This window comes from Tympanuchus pallidicinctus, unplaced genomic scaffold (genome assembly GCF_026119805.1).
Source record: "Tympanuchus pallidicinctus isolate F22 unplaced genomic scaffold, pur_lepc_1.0 scaffold22, whole genome shotgun sequence".
Classification (NCBI taxonomy): domain Eukaryota; kingdom Metazoa; phylum Chordata; class Aves; order Galliformes; family Phasianidae; genus Tympanuchus; species Tympanuchus pallidicinctus.
This window is the reverse complement of record NW_026294739.1, coordinates 29309066-29335954: the sequence shown is the minus strand read 5'-3', so window position 1 is coordinate 29335954 and position 26889 is coordinate 29309066. Positions and strand designations below refer to the sequence as shown.

Here is a 26889-nt window from a genome sequence, read left to right as displayed (position 1 = left end):
AAATGTTCTGGGAAAGTAGTGAGAATGGACTCTCATGAGGTTTCCAATAATATACAGGCATTATTGAAGTCAGAGATCCCACGAGTAAAACTCGGAGCATTTTCATTTTTGATCCTATCCCAAACCAGGCAGCACAAAGTCATGCGAACACACTAAACAAAAGAGAATTCAAATTAACTAAACTTTTCCCTAGCTTTTATGTTTGCCAAACAAATTCATCCATTCTTCAGAAAAGTATCAAGTCTGTACAAGGGCAGTTTCTAATGACTATCCCAGTCAGGCAAGTACAAATGTAATATTTTATTGGTCTCGGTCCTTGGCTAATGAGAATAACCTCAGCAGACCTTTCCTGATTTTCACCAGATTGTAATATCTGGCTCTGTACCACAGCAAATGTTTAGATTAAGTTAATGGACTTTATACATACTGAAGTATTTTTATCATCAAAGAAGCATTAGAATCACTGGTTGCCTATTTCAACTTAATAATTGCACAGAAGATCACATGTTTCTTTAGGTTTTAAATGAATCATACAATAACTCAGTTTACTTTGTTTTCCAACATAATGTAGATTTCTTGCAAATAAGAAATGTTAGGGATTCGGAACAACATAGCATTTTATTATCTATGGATCTGACAGAAAGAAAGTAAGAAGTTGAAACTGCAATCTGAGTTAGTCATGAAAGACTACTCTGTATGGCTGCTCAAAAGAAGTGCAATGCAGAGCATTCAGCAATTACTAAAACAAGGTAACAAAATTGCATGTCTTTAATTATTCCTAAACGAACAAAGACAACGTTATCTCTGAATAGTGCCTTTGTATTTTTGCAGTTGACTGAACTTGTTTAAAACATCTTTTTGCAATCCTCTGTCAACATAAGGCAAATAAGGAAATACTCTTGTTTTTTCCTTCATTGAGGAAAAAAACACTCACATTGGTATTTAAATGTCTTAGATGTATTAAATTGGTATTCATTGCAGGGTAATGAGATATTCTAGAACTAACACAAATTTCATTGTTTAGCCAAAGATTAAATACATGCTCTTAAGTACCTGAGCTTCCTCATTTCTCATGTTAAAACAAAACAAAACAAACAGCAAAAAAAAACCACATAAGCAGTCATCTTAAATAGACAGAATAAAAATACTGATGTAGACTACAGCATTATGACACCATGGACAGACTGTTAAGATTTAAGCGCCAAAGGTTTGCCAAGCAGCACTCAAGATCACTTCATTAGCAGTTCCATCAGTATTGGTACTGACTGAGTTTTTGGCTTGTTATAATGTTTCTGGAAAGCAATTAGCTAAAACCAACAACTTGAATTAAGACTTGGTGGCTGTACAAGCAATTGGGTACTGCCTGGTTAAGCAAATCCCTGCAACTGTGAGATAAAATCTTGATGTTTTATTAGTTATGACAGTTCTAAAATCCAACACAAAGTAAACAGGAAACAGCAGGATTGTTTTATGAATACACTTATGTTTCACTTTTCCTAAAAAGAGGCAGCCCATATTTGTCATGTACTGTCTTACAGTTGATTAGTTACTTATGGCACACCAAGAGTAATAAACCAACTGACCTCACAAGATAGTTCAGTTAGTCTCCTAAACTTGCATGTAAGAAAGGTCATTGCTGGATCAGGACTTAATGGAACCCTTTGCATGTGAAAGGAGCCCTACCTTCTGGAAATTTTGAAGCACAGGAGGCACAGATCTCCTTGTCCTGTCACTCTGGGTGGCAGAACAAAATTAAAGTACCGTTACGTTCTACTCGAATCTCTGAAATGTGACTTCAAAATACCTACTCAAAGGACTAGGTGCAATGAAAATGCACTGGAAAGACTCTCTTTCTTCATGCACAGCTTATTAGTTTTATGTTGATGGGATTAAAACGTATTAATATTCTAGGAAACTGTATGGCTTCTGAATGAATCTTCCGATCCTGCAATTGTGATAAAGGCAAAACCAGTAACATCATTTAAACAATAATGACACTGAAAAAGGACTGCTTAAAGAAAAAATACAAATGATGATGATAAATAACTAAAACAAGCTTGGAAATTCTTTTCCATAGGTATTTAGCATTAGCAGATGCTTGCTTGTTTCCGATCAGCAACATTCCTTCCTATCGGACATGTAACTCTAAACACTACAAGTCATAAATCAGGCCTCACAGGAAACAATACTGTAAACTGTGAGATTTTAAAACAAAATGCTGAAGGTCTTTGGTGTTTTGTTTGCTTTCTGATTTCTTGAACCATTTTGGATGAATCTTTAATTTTTTTTTTTTACTATTTTATGATTGTGTGTATGGGAATCATAGTCTTTTTTTTTTTCTCTTTTTTTTTTTAATGAAAACTCAGCTTTTCCTGTGATGTTAGGATTTTGGCAGCTATTCCTTTCAGAACTTTATGTATCATGAATGAGAGTGGCAGACAAGCCTGAAGACACCCTGTTGCAGTTGCAGCCAAGACACTGAACACACTCAGCACACCGCTAGCTGACAGCAGACACTTCACTCTGCTCAGTGACTTACACTGATCGCACCAAAGATCCACAGGGAATACTCTAGACAGTGACAGTTTGCTACCCATGCCTACTTTTCCCCAGTGAAGATCTCCCAGATAAAAGCTCTGGCCTGGCAGAGCTGATGCAAATGCATTTGAGGGGGCAGAAGATCTGAGCCTGTCTGACCCGCGATAATTTGCATTCAAACAAAATAAATCTAGTTCAATTCCCATAGCAATTTTATTTTGCTATGAATAGCTCAGGCAGCTCCAATAGCGAGGAGCTCGGGTTACATCTGATTGCCAGCTGTATTGCTTACTAAGAAGTTAGGTCAGTGGTTCCCAACCTTTTAATTTTCCTTGTTGGAGTATACATTGCTATGGATTAGTTACATGAGAGAGTGGTCACAAGGAACTCTGTAGGGAATAAAGTATCAGCTTTGCTGATATTCCACATACACAGACATACATATGTCGAAATATCTACGTGGGAAGGAGAAAAGGAGTGGAATAAAAGATTTTAGGCCATTAAGGGAATGGAAAACGAAGCAAAGATGGCCCAAGGGTGAGAACATCAAGCTGATGCCTGCGTTATCTGGATTCAGCTCCCAGTTCTTTGTCATACAGCTTCTCTGTTCCTTATTTCTCAGTTTGAAAGGCAGGATAGTATATTCTATATTGTAAATGCTCAAAAAAATTGCAAAGACACACATTTGACCAGTCAGATGATTCTATGTCCCTCACTATAGAAGCTCACGGCCTTTCTCCTGCTGCAGCCCCAACCTTCAGGGTGCCACTCAGCAGCTTGAGCACACAAACCCATAATAGCTAGGTACTTGCCACTTAGCAGGACTCTGCACTGGTAAGCACCCTGCCCGAAGACGTGCTGCTCAAATACAGCTCTGACCACCATCTGTGTCTCATCACATCACTGGGTAGACTTCTGCCATGTGGTCCCCATCACAAGAACCTGAGTGCTAATACATTATGTGACCCAGAAAAGTGGTCACATCCACTGGAGTCTGAGGTTTGATAGGGTCGCTCCTAACAAGAAATTCCCTTACTGTAATTCTGGCTGCTTTACACATGGCTATACATAATGTGATTATTTAGCATTGACAAGAAAGGAGGAGTGGGAAAGAATAAACTTAGCCTCTGCTTTTGCTTGTAATCACATTTTCAAAGCAGGCCAGTAGCCTGAATCACACTGTCTTAGTTTCAGCTGGGATGGAATTGTTTTCGTCAAGAGTGGTATGATGCTATGTTTTTGGTTCCAGGAGAAAAACAATGCTGATTACACACTGATGTTTATAGTTGCTGCTAAGCACTGTTGTACAGAGCCAAGGCCATTCTCATTGAAGGCCCAAAGGAGCTGAGAGGGAACAGAATCAAGATAGCTGATTTAAATTGGATAAAGAGGTATTCCATATCATATGACAACATGTAGAAGAAGTTTGGAAGGGAGTTCACCTCTCTCTCTCTTCTGCTGCTCAGGGTGCTAGCTGGGCATTGGTTGGGGGTGGCAACCATAAGCAATTGCTTTTGCATCACTTGTTATATGCATTTATATATATGAAGTCATAATTATTATCCTTTTCCTTTTCTTTATCTTAGTAAATAGTTTTATCTCAACCCACAAGTTCTACTTTGTTTCTGATTTTCTTCCCCATCCCACTGGGAAGGGAGGAGTGAGCAAATGAGTATGTGATGCTTAGTCACATGCTAGGTTAAACCACAATGCATTTTCTTTCTAAGAAATGACAAATCAGTAAAACTTCAAAGGCAGTTCATACTATTAACTTGAAACAGGGCAGCAGCATATCACCAAATTAAATTTAGGCCTCACTGTTTTCTCAGTTGGTCACAACATAAGAAACCTTTCCAGGACAACTTCATGTGGAAGTCAGATACACAGTAAGCCATACAGACATCCTTAGTCTGCAGGTCTTAGTTTAGAACGGACATTTGATTAAGAAGTGAGTTATTTGCTAAGCCAAATATAGTAACTGCCATCTATAGTCCATGTCATGAAATATGCCCACATATTTCTGGGCACAGCTTACAACCTGCCTTCACATTATATTATCAAGTATACCATGGGTCCAAAAATTTGATTCCTTAATTGTAGGCAAATGCAACAAGCTAGCAAACAGTGGAACACACATGGACTGCCTCATTCCTGTTCTGCTTCAGAACTGTGCACTCATCCATACTCTCTCCCACAAATTATGCTATTTTTTAGTATAAGGGAACGATGCACAAAGGTGAGCATGCCAATTCTTTTGCTGGTTTTACTAGTGAAATTAAAAGCAGAAAACCTGGGTGAATTTGTCCCCTTTAGAAAAGCATTTGATACTCTTATAAATGAAAGTTTGGTGAGAAATTATTTTCAGTAAAATTTTCTAATTGCAGTAATTCCTGTAATAGAAGCAAGTTTAATCTCGTGCAAAAATCACTACAATATGTTCTGGTGAGGTACGAAATATGACACAGTGTCAAGATAGTCCTCCTAAAATTGAGATGATAACAATGCTGCTTTAATTTTAGTCCATATTTTCAGTAAAAAGTGAGTTAAATTCACCCCTTCTCATCTAACACACCAATTTAATTTACATCTGTTGGCATCTGTAGTGGAAATGCTAAGTCAGGGCTTAAAACAGGGATTGAACACCTGGTGGGAAGGCAGGGCCAACCCATGGGAGCTCAGGTGCATGCAATGCATCTGAGTGACTGGAAGGTTTGGAGCCAGGATCCACCCCTTCCCAGACCTCATTTAAAGATTGGCAGCGGAGGTAAGAGTTTCTTTTGATAGAGATCCCTGCCTATGTGAAACCTAAATGTAAGTAACGCTTTTCCTTCATTTCTGTATCTGCTTTTGTGTTTGTTCTCATTTGCTGTAGCTAAAGACCTGCTATTTCCATCCCGTTATAGCATTACAACATCCTATCTGCTGACAGGGTCAGAGAGCAACACACAAGTCTAAACCAGCATCTGGACTGTTAACATAATGGTTTGTAAGTATTCAGATCTGTATTTGACTCAGCCTGCCTTACTAGGCCTGCAGAATTACAAAGGTTATGAAAGGTTACTCTGATTTTCCTATAAGTAGACTTTAGTATAAGCCAGTGAATTAAGTTGAGGTGAGTCTTGAGAAAAATATGAAAGACTGCGTGGAAATAGTTACATATTTTTCATTAACAAAACTAGCTCCATCATGTACCTCAGAAAATCAGTGATAAGAACAGAGTACAAAAAAGAGCATGAGGAGAAGACAAAGATTTCTGTTTCTACACAGACTTATAAAAACTGATCCAAAAAAACAGGCCTTTGATTCCTGTCTCAGCAAGCACACAATAGTGATTTCTTTTTTTCAAGCAAGTGAATAGCATTCATGAAAGTGTTTGTACAGTAGAGTGTACTACTCAGTGTACTACTTCCTAATATATTTTGTGGAGCTCCAGAGATCAAAGAAACCTTCTGAGGATATTTGAGACCTCAAGAAAAATAAAATGGCAAAGGGAAGGTTGTACTCAAAAGTAACTTTTTGTTCTGTGAGGTATTGTCTGTATTAAATTGGTCCAAGAAACCTGGAAATCTATTGCCATAAGTGTTGCCACAATGATAAGCACTATCAACCTTCTACATGGAACAAAAATGCAGGGAAGTCGAGGGAGATAAAATCCTATGGAATATGTTGACATCTTAACATGTTGAGAAGTTATAAAAGGATGGCTTAAAAAAAGAAAATCAGCAGAAGATTTAGCATGCAAAATTTCCTAGGCAACCTGACCTTCTTTCTGCAATGAATCTACTGAACAGTAGGTTAAGCAAAGGTCAGGTTAAATACAGGTTAAGAAAAAAGCTTCCAAGAAGAGGAATGTGCTGTCAGGTTTACAGAGGCTCTGGGACATCGTGGAAGTGAGTGAGAGTTACAGACACTTCAGTCTCATTTCTATCCCAGGGCTTGCTTGTGCTCCCTGCTCCAGCCTGCCTCTACAGAACACAAGAGCCCCAGTGAACACTCATGATTTACTATTCTCGCATTCTAACTTCTCAGCTGTATCCTGTCCTAAGCCCATCTCTCACATTAGTGTACCTCTGACTTGTCCCCAAAGCCATCTGGCTGCTGAGTGGTCACTTGGGCTTTCCCTGGCTAAGGGGTCTCCATCTGCACTGCCTGCCAAGAGACCAGTAACAGGAAGGTAGTCAAGTGCTATTCATCTCTACGCATTTTCCTACACAAGATCTTACATGTTTCTAGGAATTAAAATGCAGTTTTTACACTTCTCAGCGTGAATTTGCCCAACTTAATATGTCATGACTAAAGATGGGATTGTTCATGCAGTCCATGTGGATCATCAGTCATTTACTCCACCTTTCCTTCTTTCCATGTGGTAACATAAACAGAGGAAAAGCCAGAAAGACCTCTTGTTGTGAAACACTTCCTCTCGTCACATTATGTTACACTTTACACTTCTCCCACAAAATAAAACCAGCACTGTTAATGTCCTATAGAAGTAAATTAGTCACAAATAGCACCATGGGGAACTGAAATATTTTGAATATATACCATATAATCAGGAAATGCCCACCCTCCTTATCTGCCAGGGAACCAGGAAACTGAAAGCTTTGTAATTTTAAACTGCCCATCAGTTGCTATGAATCAATCACACATCTCACTTTGGAAAGTTAGTGTACATAAGGAATGCAGTTAAGATAAGAGAGAGCTGAAACTACACTCCCACTCTTGTTGAAATAGTTTCAGCCCGTGATTTCACACTTGATGACTCCTGTCCTGGGCTCCTCTCTTTGTGCTCCTCAAAAGGAGGATACTGGACATATTTTTTTGAAAACATTTATGCCATTATCAATCAATCCTAAATCTATCTCATTTTTTTTTTGTATTAGTAAATCAATTGTATAAGATACTTTATGAACTCACACAATAAGTTCTTCCTTTAACATATGCTAATACATAGCGATTGAAGTAATGCCAGAATAATGTATGTCACAGTCAGTTTTTGCAGCTACTTTACATCCGGCCACTTACTATGAAAACCAACCAGAGATGAATCTCATCAACTCTCTCCTTAAAATTTAAGCTAATTTCTGGAAGAGACATGAAAGAGTTCATTTAAATAGCTAGAACATGGTATCACTATTTAATGGCAGAGAAGATAACAGCTCTAAAAAGCACTACCCTGTGCAACTTTACGTAAATAACAGTGCATTAATATTTCGCTGTCTTTTGTAAAATCAAGATCAACATGGGTACCAGTTCAGTGCTTTTGTATAGACATACACATATGTATACATATTTTTTTTTCTTTTTATTGGCTAGTGAAATGCAAAAAGTCAGATCCAGAAGGTGAAGTGCCACATAGTCCAAATGCCACACTTGACTTCATCAGGATTTGATCATGATTAGACCAGGTAAGCTCTTTCCAGTTATTTATCTTTGTGTCTGTTGCTGGTTTTCTGGGAAGCTGTTTGAATTCCTGCTTCATTTCACTTCTGGCTGTTACTAGCCTGAGCAGGCCATGAGAAGAAGATAGGGTCAGTCTGCAGATTGGTTTCTTTGCCTTTCAGGTAGTCCTGACTCAGTGTAATCTGTTTATACAGCTCTACCTTCAGCTACTTACAAGATGTGTTTTGGGTCTGCCAGTGGAAACTGACATGCTGCACTTTCTTTATAGACTAGCAGTCCCTTCCCTCTGAAAAATGTATTTCTAAACCAAGTAGTAATTACAGTAATTTTACCAAAAAGGTACTGTGTGCCTCTTGATTCAAAGGCCAGGATGGAAGAAGACAAGGGAATCTTCTTGAGGTTCTGATCTAAAGAATTATAGAACATATTACTCATTATAAACTTCAGATGAAGCCCCTAAAAACAGCAGGTACTTATAAGTGACAGTAGAAGATATCATGCTGCAGGGATTAGAGCTGTACACTTCTGTCTCAGCCTGCTAAGTTTCCTTTTTCCTCCCCCTTTGCTGAGGTTTTAGATGCTAGAGGCAAGAAAACAATCTGATCATCAGTATGCATTGTTGGGAATGCAAAATATATCCATACAGCCTTCAGCATGGTTTCTAGCATGAAGAATAGCCAGTAACCAGAGAAAGAAACTGGGGACTGGAGATACTGTTGTGGTAGGCTGGTTTCTAGTGTTTTTACAGACAGTTATTATAAACAATGTAATGTAGAATGATCCTCTGTCAGAAAAAGTAGTAAAAAGGGGCAAAAGTGACAGAAGCATATTTTCATCCATATTATAGTAATCCACAGCTCCACAGGAGGCTGCAGAAAATTCAGGCTGGCCCTAGACCAAGGTTTGTACTTCAATCTTTAATTTATACTTGCATCAACCAAAATAAATAGCACAATTTTCTGTCAAGTGTTAACAGGAAATGAAACTGGGTAGCCACATATTTAGAAGGTTTAAACTTTCTTCTCTGACAGCCTTTATACCTACTCTATACCATTACCAGGTAATACTTCAATAGCTATATTCAGTGAAAATACTTATTGAGGTTTAGTCTAGCCTGAATTTAAGAACTACTGTTTTGGTGAATTCTTTCTTAAAAAAAAGAAGAAAAAAAAAGTACAGCATAAGAGAAGCCTACTTATGACAGAATTATTTTTAAATCATAGAATGCTTAGTGTTCTCACCGAAGTGCACTAATTTGCAGAAAGAGAAAGCAAATCTGTTTTTAATTTTATTAACTTGAAAAAATCTAATTATATTTTGGTGTGATATAAATTTTATATTTCATGGCAAAAAAACTGTCGATCTGAAGAGTAATCCCTGTTTCATTAGTTTGTGTATTCTGACACAGTATATAGTATTACATTCTTAAATAAGTTGGAAGCTGCACTGTGCTGCAGAGTATAAAAACAAAAGTGAGGGCTTAAGCTAGGTCAAGCATATTTTGTACAGGTCCATCAAAAATCTCATTCTATTAATATTAATAAAGATGTTGAGACACAAAAGTCCTTCAATTAACATATTAGGCAGGCAGGCACAAGCTTTCAAGTGATCCCACTGTGAACAGCAAGAATCCAGTCCTCACAGCATAAAGCCATGAGCGTGCTGTGTACATAGTAGTGCAGCTAGAAATGCTAATGCCACAGAAGAGTGAAAAGGCAATGCCCTATTGTCTCCATAAGTAAACATCACTTTATTGCTTCGGCTTCCTCTTTAACTAAATGTGTGAATGCTGAATGTTGCTATTCCAGTAAGAGTAACTTCAAGACCTGTTACCTTTGTCATCATACTTTTTTTTTTATTTCACTACTTTGTGGCAGGAACTAGCTGGGAAGCTACATATAAGATTCAGGAAAATGATTTTTGTCTGACTGCATAAATTGTTTGTAGATTTCCCTAGCCTATGGACACTGTAAGAAAGAAATTAATTTGAACTTTCCAGAAATTACTTTGGATAATAATGGTTCCCACGGTACTAAGCTCCAACCACCAAGACTCATTCACTTGCATATGACCTAATTACTTGACATTTCTTCACCTCATTCTTAGTGACTTCCGAGCATGATAAACAATAAAAGGTTACTGATGTCAAACTATTATGAGTCTCTAACACACACTAAAGCTCGTACTGAAGCTTAATACATTTGTAAATTGTGTTGATCTGCAAGGCATTATGATTTCAGGTTTCTGTAAATGTTTACCTCCAAGCTTTAGTCAATGCTCTGCTGTCTGAACCAAAGTAAAGTTCTGCTTCCATCAGCTATTCACATAGCTGGTCGACTCACTGTCAGAGCAAATCAATAGGAAATTCCTTTTGCATACTGTAATTTATGGTAGACCTGCAGCAACAGAATTGGGATTAAAATGGGATAAGAAAAGGCAAGAAAGAACCAACATTTCTGCTCCCAGTGACATGATCAAAAAGACAGAGGAAGACCTTGTTTGTAATACAGTTATACATTAAAGTTCAATTCAGATACCATGTAAGGGCTAGTCAGAGCATTCCCAACACAAAATGAGTGAGTTTTAGGAAAAAGATAATGAAGACTGAACTTCAGTTGTGTAACTTGCTGTAGATTTAGCTCTCGTAGAGATAGCCAGGTTTAACCCCTGTTCTGCTAACTCACTGACAGAATACTATTTAAAAAAGTGTCTCACAGACCAACAGCTTCTGTGCATGATTGAGAGTCAGGTTAGAGGAAATACTTCTAGTAACTAACAAAGCTGTTCACCTCAGTGGAGCTGTTGCCAGTTTATCGTTGGACACTGAAATTTCCAAAAAGAAGACAGGTATTTTTCTAGAATCTCCTTGGAGAGTTATAAATACATAAATGAAATCAGACAAAGCTCTGAAATTGTCTTACTGAACCAACTATAAATTATTGGCATAGCAGCCAATTGCACAGCAAGGTGGCAGTTTTTATTGTACCCCATCCAAGAACTGCGAATTTCACATCACAGAAGGTGATAACAGGCCTCTGTCATTCTCTCACAGCTGGCAGTACCAGGAATCAAGGTCAAGTTCCCAATTGAACACAAGCATAGTCATCACAAAGCTGTCATACTCAGGATGCTGGTTTTGCAGAGAGGCTAAGGAAGGAGAAAGCTTAGAGGGAAAGAAAAAAGAGGATTTACAACAGTTTTGATACTATTGTTTGTTCTAATTAAGTGGGCTGTATAGCATGGTCAGGGCACAACCAGCATGCCCCTCTGCTTTCCACTGCTGTGTGCCACGTACAGAACTTTGGGAGTGGGCTGCTTGAGATGGACTTGAACTACAGTTTCACAGACTGTCACTTTGTTTTGAATAAGTGAAAGGCTTTAGATTCTGAGTCTGCAAACCTGGTATTTTCCTCAAATGCTTTTGAAGTGGAGGAAGAAGGTAAAAGAAATAAAACCTTATTTATTAGTAACAAAAAGCTGCTACTAGTTTTTAGAATCTGCTTCTACATAGAGAAAGACTTTGAATGTTCAACAGTTCACTGCTGTGGAGAAAAGAATATGTTGCATCTCAGCAGCAGAGATGGTATGATCCAAACAAAAATAGTGGCACTTAAAATAAAAATCCTCATTTACATCAAAGACATCCTGTTATGAGGAGGTCAAGTCTGTGCAGACAGGTCATCCTCTCTTGACCCCTATGGAGGCATTTGACTACTTGTTTCTCTCTAACAGATTGACTCTCTAAGGGAAACTGTGGGAACTAAAAGTTGTGGAAAGACTTTGCTATAGCAAGAAAAATGCTCATGTTTCAAGGATAGATGAAGTCTACTGATTCCTTTAGAAATTGCATCACTGCTTCTTAAAGAAGAAAGATAAACTGCCTATTTATGCAACAACTCTGATTCTGGAACTGTTTTTAGGGTGCAAGCAGTGGTGCTCATAACAGGCTGAAGTTTGGTGTGAGAGACACCAAAGAACAATTTCTGTGCTCTTACTGCCAGTTAAGTAGTAATGGAGCAGGCAAAAACAAGTGAACAGGCTAGCTCCTGTGGGCAGCCTTGAGACCTGTTGGATGCTCACAGCCCACTGTGTTCACGCAGATGGAGCCAAACTGCTCTTAGACAGTGACACAGTATTTCCTCTATGCATGTGCAAATTTTTTATTATAAAACCTGGAAAAAACACTACTGCTATCACCTCTCCTACCCAGTGTGGGCAGATTACTTGTACAGCATTTAACCTCTGAAATTCAAGTTCTCACCCATGAGAAATCAGTTGGCTCACAATGCCTGGGATAACATAATCCTTGTGTTGCAGAGTTAAACAGAAAATTTTTCAGACAGCTATAGAGAAGGGTAATCAACAATAACCTATTCATCATGCAATTCAATTCCAATCGGAGGTCAATAGAAGGCTGAAGTCAGAAGTATTCAGTATTTGTCTAGTATAATTTAAAATATCTTGAAGAATATGGCTTTTCCTCACTGTCACTTCATTTTCCTTGAAATGATTTTCCTCCTTTCCTCTTGATTGTATTAAGAGAAGAATAATGGCACAATGTCCATCAAGACAGGGGACAAAATGATGGTCTTGTGAAACAGTTTGAATTTTATAAGGGACAGAGATGTAATGGTGTGTGAATATAAAGCCAATTAACATATGTTCCAATGCTGTTTATTTTGTTCCCACGTAAAAGCAAAAGTACAGATTTGCATATTGACTTGTGGAAGGCCTAAAAATAGTTTTGAGAATAAGTCAAATTGTCATTTTTGTGCTTGGTTTCTTTTCGAGGTCCTACTGGGCCAAATTTTGTCCTATTTTTACAGCTGTAGTTTTCTAAAGGAACTTCCTTATAAGCAGCAATTGTTTTGTACTTTCACCAGCAGCCTGGCTCACTGATTTTGACGGCAGTTTGTCTGAATAAGAACCTTGGGATTTGTCTCAACATACTTAATTGGACTTAAAGTGTGAGCTCTAGGAATAAGAGACTGTTGTTAGCATGAACTTAAATAATGCTAATACAGGGTGCAATTAAATGACTACAAAGAATGGGTACATGAGTTGCCTTGCCTGCCTGCCTCTTAGGTGGCCAGACTACATTAAGAAGCTTTAATTTTGTGGCTTCTTTGATACTTTGAGCAAGTCCTGCCCTCAGACATGTACACACAACTACCATTGAATTAATACATCTCCTGTTTATCTCTCACTACTACATCTAACCCTTTCTCCAGTCGTAGACTCCTCTGACAGCTCAGTGAGTGTAACATGATTCATCCTTCCCTCCTCTTTCTCTTCCCTTGACTAGACACTAACAAACAACAGAATTTGAGACAAGAGGCCCCTTATAATGAAAGATTCAATCACATCTTACCAAAAACAAAGGAGGGCACTGGCTAGTGCATGAAGCTGACTCCACTCTTCTAATTGCTGCACATAAATAAAAGGGCAGAATGGCACATATTCTCCTCTAGTATAAGCAGGAGCAGTCTGTCAGGTCTCCACGCTGGCGCACTTGTTTAGGGTTGAATCTGGCCTAAGCAATAAAATTATGTATTTTATGGGACTTTTACTGTTCCATTAAATTGATTATAATGTAAAGCTAAGAGAATTCCTTCATGTTGTATACATATTTCTTTAGGGGGCACATGCTTTGTGTTTGCCTAATACATGACTCCTCCACCAAACAGCTGCAACACTCCCACAAATGTTACATAAAAGCCAACTCATTCATTATGATCAATATTTTCTATGTCTTGTGCACTGGAGTATGCTATAAACTTCCTCGACTCTTTCAGAGAAAGGTCTTGTTCACAAGGGAACATCACTTCTGATCCTAGAAATACATGTTTAAATTACTTTCAAGAATGTCAGCAGTGAGATTATGTTCTTGAGACAACTTGAGTTGTATTCTGCCCCAGTTTAGTGTGTGCTGCAAACAACTTGCCATACAAGAGACAGAACAGAGAGAAAAAGTATATAAAAAGAGACAATCAAACCACAGAGAGTAGTAAAGCTTTTAGGAACAATGTCATCCTGAAGTGGGTTTAAAGATGGTGAACCTGACACTAATATCTGTTTTTAATACAGGAGAGAGAATGTCATGATTAAAAGGATGGGCAAGGAGAATACACAAATGGCCATATTGAATACTTCCTAAAAGATTTTCTTATCCTAACAGTGGCCTACACTATCTCCTTCAGAAAACCCCTTTATTATGAGCGTTTGGCATAGTCTGCGTTCCAGTTATATGACTAAAGGCAATTACAGGTAATTTGATATTAACTGAACAATAGTGGGAATCAAATTTTATTCTGAATAAGTAAGAATTAAGTCAGGACTTCAGAAAAAAATATATATAATTTTGGGCAGAATGAGCAGTTTGAATTGAAAGTGAGGTGAAGTGGCAAGACAAACCAGTAGCCTGGATGTACACACTGGGATAGCACAAGGAATTGAAGGAAACTCCAAAAAGTCATGCTTGACATACACAGGAGTTTTATTAAAAGTGATAGTGAATATCAGTGAAGAAAGGAGTTGAAAATTTTACCCAATTTTCTATTTGGGCCACATTAAAATGATGCTAGAAGAACAAACTGCTTTTGTATTTACAAATGTAAATGAACTCACTGACCCAAAGTTAAAAGAGTTGAACAAACAGAAACAGCTCTGAGAGTAAGAATGTATTAGCAAAATATATGAAAATTAAAAATAAAAGTTATCATAGTTGTTTTAATATTGTCTTCTCTCCAGACAGCCCAGAATATATATATATATTTTTTTTTTGAAGGCATATAAAGTAGGATTTTTTGAGCATTTATAAACTGAGCATTTATAAACTGTGTGATGTAGAGCATAAGCCTGAATTTTACTAAATGTGACACACTTTATTATTAGGTATGCATGATGCTGTTACTTAATGGCCAATGGCGAAGCAGGCATGTAGAAATATCTGAACAAGATTTCCTGCATACAAGTTAATTTCATCAAAAAGTCTGGATAAACATGGTACAGCAAGCAAGGCATATGCTGAATAAAGAAAAAAGGGCGGGGAAAAAAAAGGAATTTTCCTGTTGACAATCAAAGTACCTAAATATTTGGGTGATGAAAAGGCAAGAGATATTACTCAAAGCAAATGTGCATGCATTATCCTAAAATGCTAACTTAATTTACACCAGATAAAGAGCATGGATCCAAGTTTGCCTTTTGACCCATCGAGAAAATTATCTTGATGGATGGAAACATTTGGTTTCCAATCAACAATTCAGCATGAAAATGTGAGGCCTTAGTGTCATCTAAACTGTTAAAATGTTAGATGAGCACATATCTTAATAGATGATACTGAAGCAACAAATTCTTGCTCCTTTCCAGTGTTAAGTTAAGGTCATTCTGTCTAACAAACCAATTCATATAGACTCTCTCAAGAGTCCACTCTGCAGGCAATGGCAGATAACAGACAACTGAATGACTGAATACTCTAGGTCATCCAAAAAATTAGATCAAAGAGTCCCTGTAGTCTATTGAAATGCAATTGCCTCCAAATCACATTGTGGTGTTCCAGGCCTGAAAGAATGGGTCACTGCAATTTTTTTGTAGAGAAGCTATTGCTAATGAAAGGAACAATGGAAAGATTAGTGCTACCAACCATATAGAAGAAACACCACTTTCGGTTTAATTGCAGTGAACAAAGCAAATAGGAAAGAAGGGCAACCAAGTGACAAAAGTAGTTGGTGCAAAGAGGATATAGAAGCTATTCACAAGGTTCTCCTGGTCAGGGCAGAGCGTCCAGACTTAACATATGATTACTGAATTTGGATCACAGTAAAAAGCAACGCGGTTGTCATTACAAACAGCTGATGAGACATTTTTAAGAAAGCAGTCTTGCAAGCTGAAAGACTAAGAATTGTGTTGATAATTTTCCTGCCAGGCACCAGTTGCACAGAAATTAATAAAAGGATAGGGAGAAAGGAACAATTATATGTTGTGATACTGACTGTGCAGGAGATTATTAAAAGTTATTTTAAATTGGTAAATGAAGTAAAACAATTTAAGGTGAACTATGTTGAATCTTGGGACTGATTAAAGAAGGAGACAGATTCCAATTGATAATAGCATAGATACTGAAAAGGTTCTGCCATAATAAATTTTTTGAAGCCACAATATTTATTCTCTTTTGATCAGTTTCTGGATCTTTTGTAAGTAAAGCTTACCAGTCATAACAACCTGTATGTCGAGACAGTGGTAAAAGATCCATTTCAGTCTCAGTTAAGATCACTACATTCTGTTTCTCTGTGACCCGAGGCAGACTTGAACCTTCCTTCTCCAGACAAGACATGACAAGCCCAGCTCCACTTAGCTCTTGATGCATGTTAGAAAATAAAACGTGACCAAACAGGGAGATCACCCAAACTCCAGCTGTTGTACAGAGGCAGAGTGCTTCCCTTACAGGAAATGGCAAACACTGCAATAAGTTAAAACAGCTTTTGTCTAAATAAAAGTGATAATACCTATTAGTTTTGAAAATTAAGTTTCCATAGAAATTCCCAACTAAGCACATTTGATAATGACAGTTCAGTACTACAAGCATAAAAACAAAAAAATTCATTCCAGCTCTTGGCATTTGCTCCAAAGCCACATTTGCAACTGTTCAAATGAACTGGAAAATACTAATTCATCTAACTGCTGTGACCAACGCATTTAAGTAGAGCATTCAAAATATTACCAGACTATTTCAACCAATTATCAGTATTCAACAGCTCTTCCTAGTGACCCACCCTCTTCTCAAGTCTCTGATTATTATTTCAAAAGGAACACTGGATGTCTGAAGTGCCCTTCTTTTAGTCTTACCATGCAGTTTAATAGCCCTTATGATCAAGTACCTTTGCAAAAGAGATTTCTAGAGGGTGACCCAACATATCCTTTGGAACTCTGCACCATACAGCATAAAGATAGCTCCATATAACCTAGCACTGTTGAATGTCACTGTTCTAATCTGTGTCCATATGAAATTTGTGAAGTGCAAGATCTTTTGCCTTAAAGCCATTAACAACTATTAATTCTGTAGCTAGCTATCCTGAATTACATCAGTAAAGACCTTTCTGGAGGAAAACAGCACTATCAAATACATTTTGGAAAAAAAAAATCATTTGTGCATAGTAATTTTTCATGAACAGCCATTAATAGAATGTATGCAAAGACAGCATTTAACACGTTCATAAGAGATCAACTCATCAAGACTTATAAACCAAAGTAGGCTGGAATTGCCACAGGAAGCTAAGGGAAATTGGTTCATAACTCCTGCTGTGTTAGGAAATTCACCCTTCCTTAAAGCAGTTGACAAAACTAGGTATACATTTTTTTCTCATTAGCTTGGAGTTTCATTTTTTTCTTTATTCACAGCAGTTCACAATAGCAGGAAGAACATTTATTTAAGAGGAAGCAAAACAGGTAGAAACTATCACAAACTACAACAAACGAAAACTTCTATGGGATAGCTACTAGGCCTAGCAGTCTTCTGCTTTTTTCCTGAAAGATCCTTAAAGGTGCAATACAGTTAATTAACTATACCTATACCTCTTCTGTTAAATGCAATAGCAACCAGTGGTATTAAGAAAATCACCAAATGGCAGATGGTACATAAAGATCTTTGCCAAAACAACCATGGTTCCACATATGAAAATAGTTTTGAGTACTGATTTGTTTGAAAGAGACACTTACCAAGCCTACACATGTAGATATTGCTACTGACGAGGTACTATCGTTCCTTATAAATCCCTGGTAGAAACACTGCTCAATTTCATGTTCCTGAGAATTTGAGACTCCATCTTTCCCAAGTACCTGGACAACAAAACTGTTGCTTAAAATGGTTGAAGGCTTAAGTTCTAAGTGAAGCTCCTGTCCAAATGCTGAAAATTTGTAGTGCAAGGAACTCCTTGAACTGTGAGTTGATCTCTTTTTCCTAGTACTGTGCAAAACATTGTGTGAAATGTATGATCCACTGGCATCCACTTTGACGGGTGTCACAAAGACATAATCTGTAACGATAAAGTTAGCCATCAGCTTTAGCATCCAGCAAATACGGTGTCATTCTAACACAGCAAGCAGCAGGCTTTTGTTATGGTATGAAGAATTCCCCCATTCAGGGAATAGCCTGAAAGCTCCACAGGCTATGTGTATATAGGCTTGGCTGCATGTATTCACCCTGTAAGTCACACAGCCTCTCAAACAGTGTTTGTTTCCTTTCTGCCCCACTGAGAGGTACAGACTAAGTAGCATAGCTGTGAACATTCCCACAATCACTCTTCTGAAGACATTTGTCATCACCAGCAGATCTGTAGATTTTCCCCTCCCCCTGTATTAATTGCTGTCAAATGTGAAGGCTGCTTTGGTTTGAGGGTTTTTTTTTGTTTTTTGGTTTTTTTTTGGTCCCTAAGAATGCAGCAAATATTGTATCACTGTAGGGGAAACCATGACTGGGACTTTGTAGAACTGTACCACTTGTTCAAATGGATTAAAGGATTAATTTATTAATGCCTTAACTGAGTGAGACCTCATCTCTTTGTAGTGACTTGATTAGACTGGGTTTCAAATTGTAACTGACCTTCAGAAGAAAGAGATTACATGCTACCTAATAACCTTTAGTCAGCCATTGCTAATTGCATGTCAAAGAAATTTATTGTTTTGGATAAAATACACGAAAAATTACAAAACTTAGCTGAGATCTACTTGTAGTAAACTATGAAAGGAAAAAACAGAGGCTCTGATTCAGCTAGCTTCACAAGCAAGTGCCTAGCCTGAAGTCCATCACCACTGCTCTTGATCTGTCCATACAGAGAGCCTGGATACAGGCTCTGAATTTTTGTCATTTGCTGAACTAGCACCTAATCCCAGTGCTGTAAGTATGCTGAATAAACTGCTTCCTAGCCCCACTGAGCTGTTGAGTTGTATTTCTGTGCACCCTTAAAGATGCCTGTGCATTTGACAGTTAGACAACTCACTCCTCTCCCTCAATTGAAATAACACCATTACAAAAGAAGAAAAAACCTTCTTATCTTGTTAAAGATGTTTCAGATACAATTTCCTGGCCTGAGTAGATTTTATTGGGTACACACTAAGCTGAACACATAAGCAGTGATAGGCTGTTTCTCTTTAGTGGAAACAATGCATCAAGAGCTTTTGCTTTCCTTGAGTAGCATTAATCAGCATCAGAAATCAGAACGCTAAGCAGGCTAGTGGCCAAAAAATGCAAGCAGCTGCTGGAGTGAGGGAATCCCCTGGTGAACAGGCAATGGGTGCAAGAGGATTTTCCTTCCTGCACCCTGGTACGGTTCTCCATTGTACTTTGTTTCCCCACTCATCCAATAAAAAGCACATACTGCACTTCAACCTTCCCAAAGTCATCAGCATCTAAGTGCTAGTCTCTGCAGCCTGGGAACAAACAGGGCTCTCATCACACAGCCTTTTCTCTCCAGGTTTGCTCTCCCTCATCCTGCAGCGTGCCACTTCCGCTGTCCCACCCAAATCTTTTTACTACTTTTGTCTCCTTGCTTCCATAACAAACATATGAGGTTTTGATGTTGTGGCTACATACACATTCATCTTTCTAACTGCATATGTATATATGGATGTATTTACCATCTCATTTATTCATCCTCTTTGCCTGTAGACATCATTCCTTGTAGTCTTTGCACACAGAGCTGATCAAGTCAATCTTTGCCCAGAGTTAGCTGTTTTACAGAAGCCAACTCACTTTCACTTTATGCTCCCCAAACGCTGAAGCTTCTTCACTTTAACTGCTCAGTCTACCAAGAAAAAAGCGTCTACACAAATGTTCATATGCATAGATACAGAAAGAGCAATACAAACCATGGTTTAATTCACTGCTACTGATGCTGTCACTGGTTAAACTTGCTGCATGAGACATGCAACACAGGCAACACAGCTGAAGGGTCTGCAAGAGAAAAAAAAAAGAGAGAGAGAGAGAGAAAAGAAGTATTGGGCGAAATTCACTTGACAAGGGAAGGCAGAAAGACAAGGCATCAGAAACTGTGCAGTAACCTGCTGTGCAAGTACACTAGGCGATTGCAAAAGAAAGTGCTCTCGACCTGCCTTTACAGCGTTTCCAAGCCACAGGAAGGTCGGGAACTGCATGGAGCTGCCGCTGAGAATCGCGGCAGGTAAAGTCCAGACGACCAGCAGGAGACAGTCCATGTTCCGCCGTGCACCTGGCGTGCTACCTGCTCCCCGAAGCGCGCGGCGGCCGAGCCCGGATCCCCCGCATGGTCACCTGGGCTCTGCCCCGCAGCAGCTCCGGCGGCCGCCTCGCAGCGCCGCGCCCCCGCCGTGCGCGACGGCGGAGCCCATGGAGCGGCGCCCAGGTGAGCGCGCCCTCGCCGCCCAACGGCGCGCACGCTTTAAGCCTCCTCCGCCACCGCCGCCGCGGGGCAGCGCTGCCTCCGGCGCCGCGTCTCGGAGCGGTCGCCGCCCGGGGGGCGCCGCGGAGCGGAGCGGGCGGGACCAATAGGGAGGCGGCGGGGCAGGGCCGGGCCGGGGGACTGGGGGCCGGGGCTGGGCTGGGGGGTGCGGGGGGAGGCACCTGGGCGAGGGGGAGACGGAGGCGGCTCCTGCGACGTCCGGGAGCGAGGAAGGGCAGGGATGAGGGGGAACGGCGGTGCCGCACACCTGCGCCGGCGGGACGAGCGCAACTGGGGGCGAGAATGGAGAGCTGAGACGCAGGGCTTCATCAGACGGACAAGCGGGTGATGATATGGGGAGAAGGGAATTGGGGAAAAGGAGAAGAGTCCAGCGCGAGCCATCCAGCTCTGAAGTGCCGTTCGTTCGGAGAGAATATGCTGTTATTTTCTATTATTTTCAGAGGAAACACACAGTCAAAACCAAAGATTAAATTGCCCGTGGAGAAAACATATTTGTGATAGCCAAGACCTGTTACTGAACACGGAACACTGATGCTAGTAGGGGAGCTGGCTTTATGCAGTGGCTTACAGGTACTAAGCCAAAAGCAGCAGCAGGCCCTGGGCTTGACACATCCAGTCCACACTGTTAGGTTACAGTTTGTCTTCTACGGAAATGTCGGTAAAGGATGAAAGGTCTAAATAATCTGGAAGGAAACTTAAGTAGTGGAGTTAATGGGACAGACCCAGGTTAGCACACAATACAGAACTTGTTTCTGATGGTTTTGGCTGCACATAGAGAAGTGTCCCTCACCTCACGATCTATCTTTTGTGCTGGAGAGTTTTCCTGTATCTATCTCAATGCAATCTCACTCAGAATCTCCCCCTTCCTGGTGTCACACCATGCAAACAGGCAGTGGCTGTGTCACCCCCAGGTGCCCACTTGGCTCAGGATGCAGCTCCACTTGGCTCAGGATGCAGCACAGCACGGGGTGGGGTGAACTGGGGGCCAGCTCCATCCGCCTCCTTCCCCTGGGCTGTCTGGTGGTTGCTGGGGGGCAGTGCCTCACACAGATCAGAAATGCTTTCCCTTCCAAAGCATTTCTGTCCCTAAACCTTAAAAATCATCATAGGTGTGGAACTTCACCTGTATTTCCCAGTGGTTTTACATTATCACCTTGCTGAATACATCACGGTAAAGTTTCAAGACCTTTTTGTAACAGCGCACCTCTCACCTGTCACAGAGTATATTCAGAAGGAACAGCTGGCTAGAAGTTTACAGCAGTCACAAAGCACGTAAAATGTGCTCTGCATAGGAGACAATAGGAGAAAAGAATAAAACCACAGGAGCTATAATTTTATTATCAGCCTTCAACACTCTGAACAGACAGACCTAACTGTTTTCAGTAGACTATCTGACTGGAAAAACTGACATTTTATTTGCTGGAAAGGGAAGGAAATAAGTATACAAACCTATAGCAATTACAAGAATTGTTTAAAAAGGAAACAACAAAACTTTCATCACAAGCCTAGCACTCCCTAGAAGAGAGTCCTGCTCTTGATTTCTGTGGAATTAAGACTTCACCCCAGGGATTTGTAGTTTCTGAGAACGATCAAAGAAGAAAAGAAAAAAAGCGATACTGTTTTGCATGACTACAAATGACACGTGTCTAACTTTGAGTTGGCATCAGGCAGGGGACCCCAACCTTCCTTGGCCTGTAGGCAGCATCACTGATCAGTTAGCATGCTCAGACAGCATCATACTTTGCTCTCTGAGTCAATCATGACCCCAACAGAGATGGTCATAAACATCAGAGAATCCTGCAGGCGGCTCCTTACCATGTGCAAACATTGTTACCATGCAAACCATTAGCGAAATAAAGCTCCACAGTGTGGTAAACAACGTTGTGTCAGAGGGCTGGCTTTCTCTCCCACTCCCTAGCACTTCCCATCTTAGGCAAGCACCTAGGATGTATTCCTTCATTGCCATAACACAGGCTGTTCATGGATTCTTCTCTCTTCTCACCAGGCCATCAGGTTGGACACTGCTAAAATTTTTTCATGCTAATCAGTTCTGTCACATTTTTAGTGTACTTGTTTGTATCCACCTGCTGAAATTCTCTTCTATCTACATGAGAGACTCTTCTGTTACCAGTGAACACAAGGAAATGAAAAGTCCCAGTCCTTGATTATTTGTCTAGATACATTTGTATTAGAAATTAATCTGAATAATGTGTATCAGATTTCAACCATATATGATTGACAGCTGGGAACAGAGTACTTCCAGTGAGAAAAAGCAGCAATGTAGGCTTATTTATATCAGGTACTTTAGTCACATTGTATTGAGTGAGTAAGAATAGCAGAATCAGGGCAAAAACAGTTTCTTGCTACCTCTGCATTTACTTTCTGCAACTCCATTCCTCCTTGACCATTTCTGTGACTGTTTCTTACCAGGGAACATACTTGTTGGGTTGTTCAATACTCCCAGGTTAATCTTGATGCTCTCTTTGTGCTGATCTTCATGAAGATGTTTCACTGTCAGCAGGCTTTGGTGCTGACTGATCACATGATGGGCTAAACTCCTTGTGGAAAAGTCTTCATGAAAACACCTTTGCAATTGAAAAGGATCCTCTTTAGAAAGAGCTGGTAGTTTTCAAGACTGTCAAGTTCATCTTTGTCCCAAGCTGAGTAGTCTCCAAAGTGCAATTACTTGGTTAGGCTCTATGCATACCATAACATTTAAGTTTTTCCTTTCTTGTTGTGTTATTCATTCAATAATCCCAAGGCAATTTGTGAATTTATATACTTCATCTACACAGTTCAGCAATTATTACTCACTTGCAGCAAGGTTAAAAAAAATCTTCCAGATCTTCTAGTCCAGCAAAACATGTGTGAGTTCATAATTTGTAGAAGTGTTCATACAGATTACATGTAGTGGCAGGATGTAACCAACTGGTACAAAACCAGCATGGCTGTCTGCGTGTTGCCTAAACTCACAGAGCACCATGCAGTTAAAGAAAAGGACAAACCTCTCCAGCTGGCACAAGTGGCCACTGATCCTCTGCTTGGCTGGCACACAGACTCTGAGGAGACAGGCTGCTGCAGTCCTTCCTGCTGGGACGATCCCCATGCAGAAGGGAGGTTGCACACACTGCTCTTACCTTAGTTGGTCTTACCTCCACAAACCACATTTGTAAAGCATAGACAGTGCCTGCTAACAGCACAGCTACTCCTATACCATATCCTCTCCTCTCTCCCCACATTTTAAAAGCTATCCTAATGAAAAGAAACAACAAATCCTTCTTTGTTTACTTCCGTGAAATCTGAAGCTGGCCACAATATTCTCAGGAATGGGAAATGCCAGATTAGCATATACCCAAAAGCAAGACACACTTCAGCATTTCTAGCCAATATATAGCTTATAATATAAGCTACTGTAATAAAGTTGCTTTTGCATGATGGTTAATTGCATTCTTCAGTGACACATGGCATGGGCTACACAGCATCGCTGGTTATTCTGTTTATAGGTAACTATATTTCAGCTGACATGGAAACTGTATAAGTAACAAAAACATCTACTGCTTGACGTGGTGTGGTTCCTCCATTAATTCATGTTCCTTAAGGGCCTGAAAGTTCACAGAATAAAATTCCACCATCTCTCCAGTTTCTGTATTAAATTCTGCTTTCTGCAGAAGCTTCAAAACACGGTGTGAGGACTGAAGTTATTTCCTCAAATGGTCTTTAAACACAGTCTTCAGATTGCATCCTATAAATTCTGGCAAACTCCAAGCAATAAAGAGTAATCTCTGTGGAATAGGTTTTCACCACCATTTACAGTAATATTTTCTGTCAATAAGTCCCTAAGTTCATTTCACATAGCTTTTTAATCACCGCCACTGGAAAAGGAGCTTGATCCAGCATTCCTCCTGCACCCTAAGTCCCAATGAAATCAAAGAAACAATGTTTACATTTTTTCCTCACCCAATTTGCACGTAGCACTGGGCTGTTATAGTCCCAAAGAAATGCTTTTGATTACAAATATTAAACACAATTTTCTGCTTACATGCATTTCTCTGTGTTGCACAGCATGTCCATCCTAATTTGATTAGTTCTACACATTTACTTGTGCTAGCTGGACATCCTACTTTCTGGCATGGAGCATGGAGTTCCAGCTATCCTGCTGACTTGCTCCTATTGTACTTGCTCCGTCCTGCCACACCAGAGATTTGGGCTCAGGAGCGGAACTAAACCCACCTCCACGCTGGATGCTTACGGCTGACATGCAGAAACTTCCCAGAGCAATGTTCTGCATTTCTCTTGCAGTCAGTGCTGTAGGCTAATGCTTAGATTTTAGACAAGATTAACTGACTTGCACTTCCAGTGTCACCAGCAATTTTTAGAAGGGGGAGGGGAGACCAAGGCAGCAAGAAAGACAACATAAAAACTCGGCAAATTGTGCTTACCTGGCTCCAATCCAAATGTCAAAAGTTGCTGCCATGGCATCCCAACACACTCTGTGGCTGAAAAGTGAACAGGGGGAAGCTGCAGTTCAGAACACGGGGTCTTTGTCACACACCCACACCAGAATTAAATGAAAATGTCCATCACTAATAGAAGAAAAATAAAAGCTGTCATTGTGGGTGGCCCGACTATGGATTTGCAAGCAGTACATTTTAGAAGAGTTTTCCTGGACAATTTCCAAGTGTAATTAAAGAACAGGTACCTCCAAACTCACAGAATTCTAATAAAAACAATTATGCAGTTTATAATGTTGTGCACGTGCCAAAATTTCTATTTATACAATGGATCAAAAATGGCACGGGAGAAATCGTGCAGACCAGCAGGTTCAAAGATCCACTTTGAAAATGCTTTTCATAAATACTGATTTGCAGTATACCTGGAAGGACATGTAGCCTACGGAGTTGCAAAGATGTATTTAAGATTCCTGCAGATTTCTTCTAAAACACTTTTTGTTTCAGGCATACTCTGGCATAACGTGCGAGAAGGAAAGCCCTGCCTCTGTTACAGTCAGCCAGCATCTGCATCCCAGAAAAGGATAAACCAGGCCAAGAAAGAAAATTCATATGGAAGTTTCAACCTCTTTCTTCCATGATAGGAATGTATGAAGTTGCTCAGCCCCAAAACTAATGGCACTGGGATGAAATGGTACCTCATTCATTTCTTATTGTGTACAAAATGTACTTGTTTCATCCAAGTGTGGCTAGATGTTCTTCTGGCCTGCTCCTAGTAGCACCACTTCTTCTCACCCAAGCTTTACATACTATCTCCCTCTTTAATTTAATTTCTGTGCTAGAAAGATAAATCCTCCTGATGTGGTTTGTATCCTTATTTTAAAAGCTACCATGTGAGCATCAGTTTGGGTTGCTGTTAAGACAAGATCCAAGAAGAAGGTTTTCCTGATTGAATCCAGTTAGTTTTAGAATGAGACTCTTCCTGGGTTGAAAATTTCCAGTGCACTCTGGGGACTTAATTTTCCAAGGTACTAAGAATTCAGAGCCCCATTTGAGATCAATACAAACTGAACCTGCTCAGCCTTTCTGATAATGATTTCCTGTACCTTTTTGAATAACAAGCCCTGAGAAGAATATTGCTCGGAAGATTTTGTCTCCAGTCCCTTTTACATATGTTTCTTCTTTTATTTGGTACTAATTTCATGGGCCAAGCAAAGAAGAAAATTGGCTTCTCTCTCCTCTGAATTTCATTATTTGCAGATTTTTTTAATACAAGATAATGCTTCTTTGGCTGGCTCCTGGGATTCTTCTATTAAAAACTTCCCCCCCTTTTCACATCAATAAGCCTTTGTTACTTCAGCCTTCTTGCTGGGAACATAGACTGCAGAGAAGTTCACAAAGTTTTTCAGTCCCTTCCACGTAACAGTTGCAGTGTACCTGCAAGTACTTTATTATGACATTTTCAATTAAGCGTAAGCCCATTTCCTAGGAAAATCAGGTGCTTTTACTTCAGATTCCAAGTATGTTCATCCTCCCTTTGCAGTTGTCTGTCCAGACCTACAATCTTTATCTTCTGCTTAGACAAAATGGACAGCTTGGTAGGATTTTTAAATACTGCTTGGCAATTGAGTAGGAAAATGTCTCCCACAGATACGGAGCTGTTCAGTATCTGCTTCTCTAAGGGTTAACAGCACCAGGCAATGCTTTACAAAGAAGGTGTCTAAAAAACCTGCATAGATATTCTGTTTGCCGTGTATTGAAAGACTTCAATCTCTTTTACCATAATAAGAGTGGGATGTGTGTTAGACATTGGAAAGCTGTATTACTTTTTTGGAAGACCAGATTTTAATTTCCTATAGGCTATTCTGTACCAGATTGGCAGCAAACAATCACCTCACAGTTTTGTATGAAAGCATGAACTCTAAATATTTTGATTACTCTACTGTCTTTCACTAGTAAAACATGGCCTTCACTACTTACCTTTCATTTTTTTGCAAAGAAGGACATTTTTTACCACAATCTTTCTTGCCAAAAGATGACAATAACCCATGAAGAATATGGTAGTGGTAGTT

At 39.7% G+C, this 26889-nt stretch overlaps 1 protein-coding gene and 1 long non-coding RNA gene across 3 annotated transcripts in view; one reads left to right on the top strand and one right to left on the bottom strand.

Moving 5' to 3' along the window:
• ADAMTS18 (ADAM metallopeptidase with thrombospondin type 1 motif 18) overlaps nt 1–20305 on the bottom strand; it is a 68510-nt gene extending 48205 nt beyond the window's left edge. Inside the window, exons 1-3 of one of the 2 annotated variants that reach the window (XM_052686139.1) lie at nt 20044–20305; nt 19801–19885; nt 17653–17969 (exon numbers count right to left, since the gene is read on the bottom strand). In XM_052686139.1, the coding sequence (XP_052542099.1) occupies nt 17653–17969; nt 19801–19885; nt 20044–20145 (504 nt within the window). In that variant the 5' untranslated portion in view covers nt 20146–20305. Of the gene's footprint in view, nt 1–17652; nt 17970–19800; nt 19886–20039 lie in introns of both variants that reach the window. The other variant, XM_052686141.1, reaches the window with a different exon arrangement.
• On the top strand, nt 5379–12817 carry LOC128082198 (uncharacterized). Its single transcript, XR_008207585.1, has 3 exons — nt 5379–5524; nt 7852–7943; nt 11671–12817. It is a non-coding gene; the product is annotated as an uncharacterized LOC128082198 (long non-coding RNA).
• Nucleotides 20306–26889: the final 6584 nt, after the last annotated feature.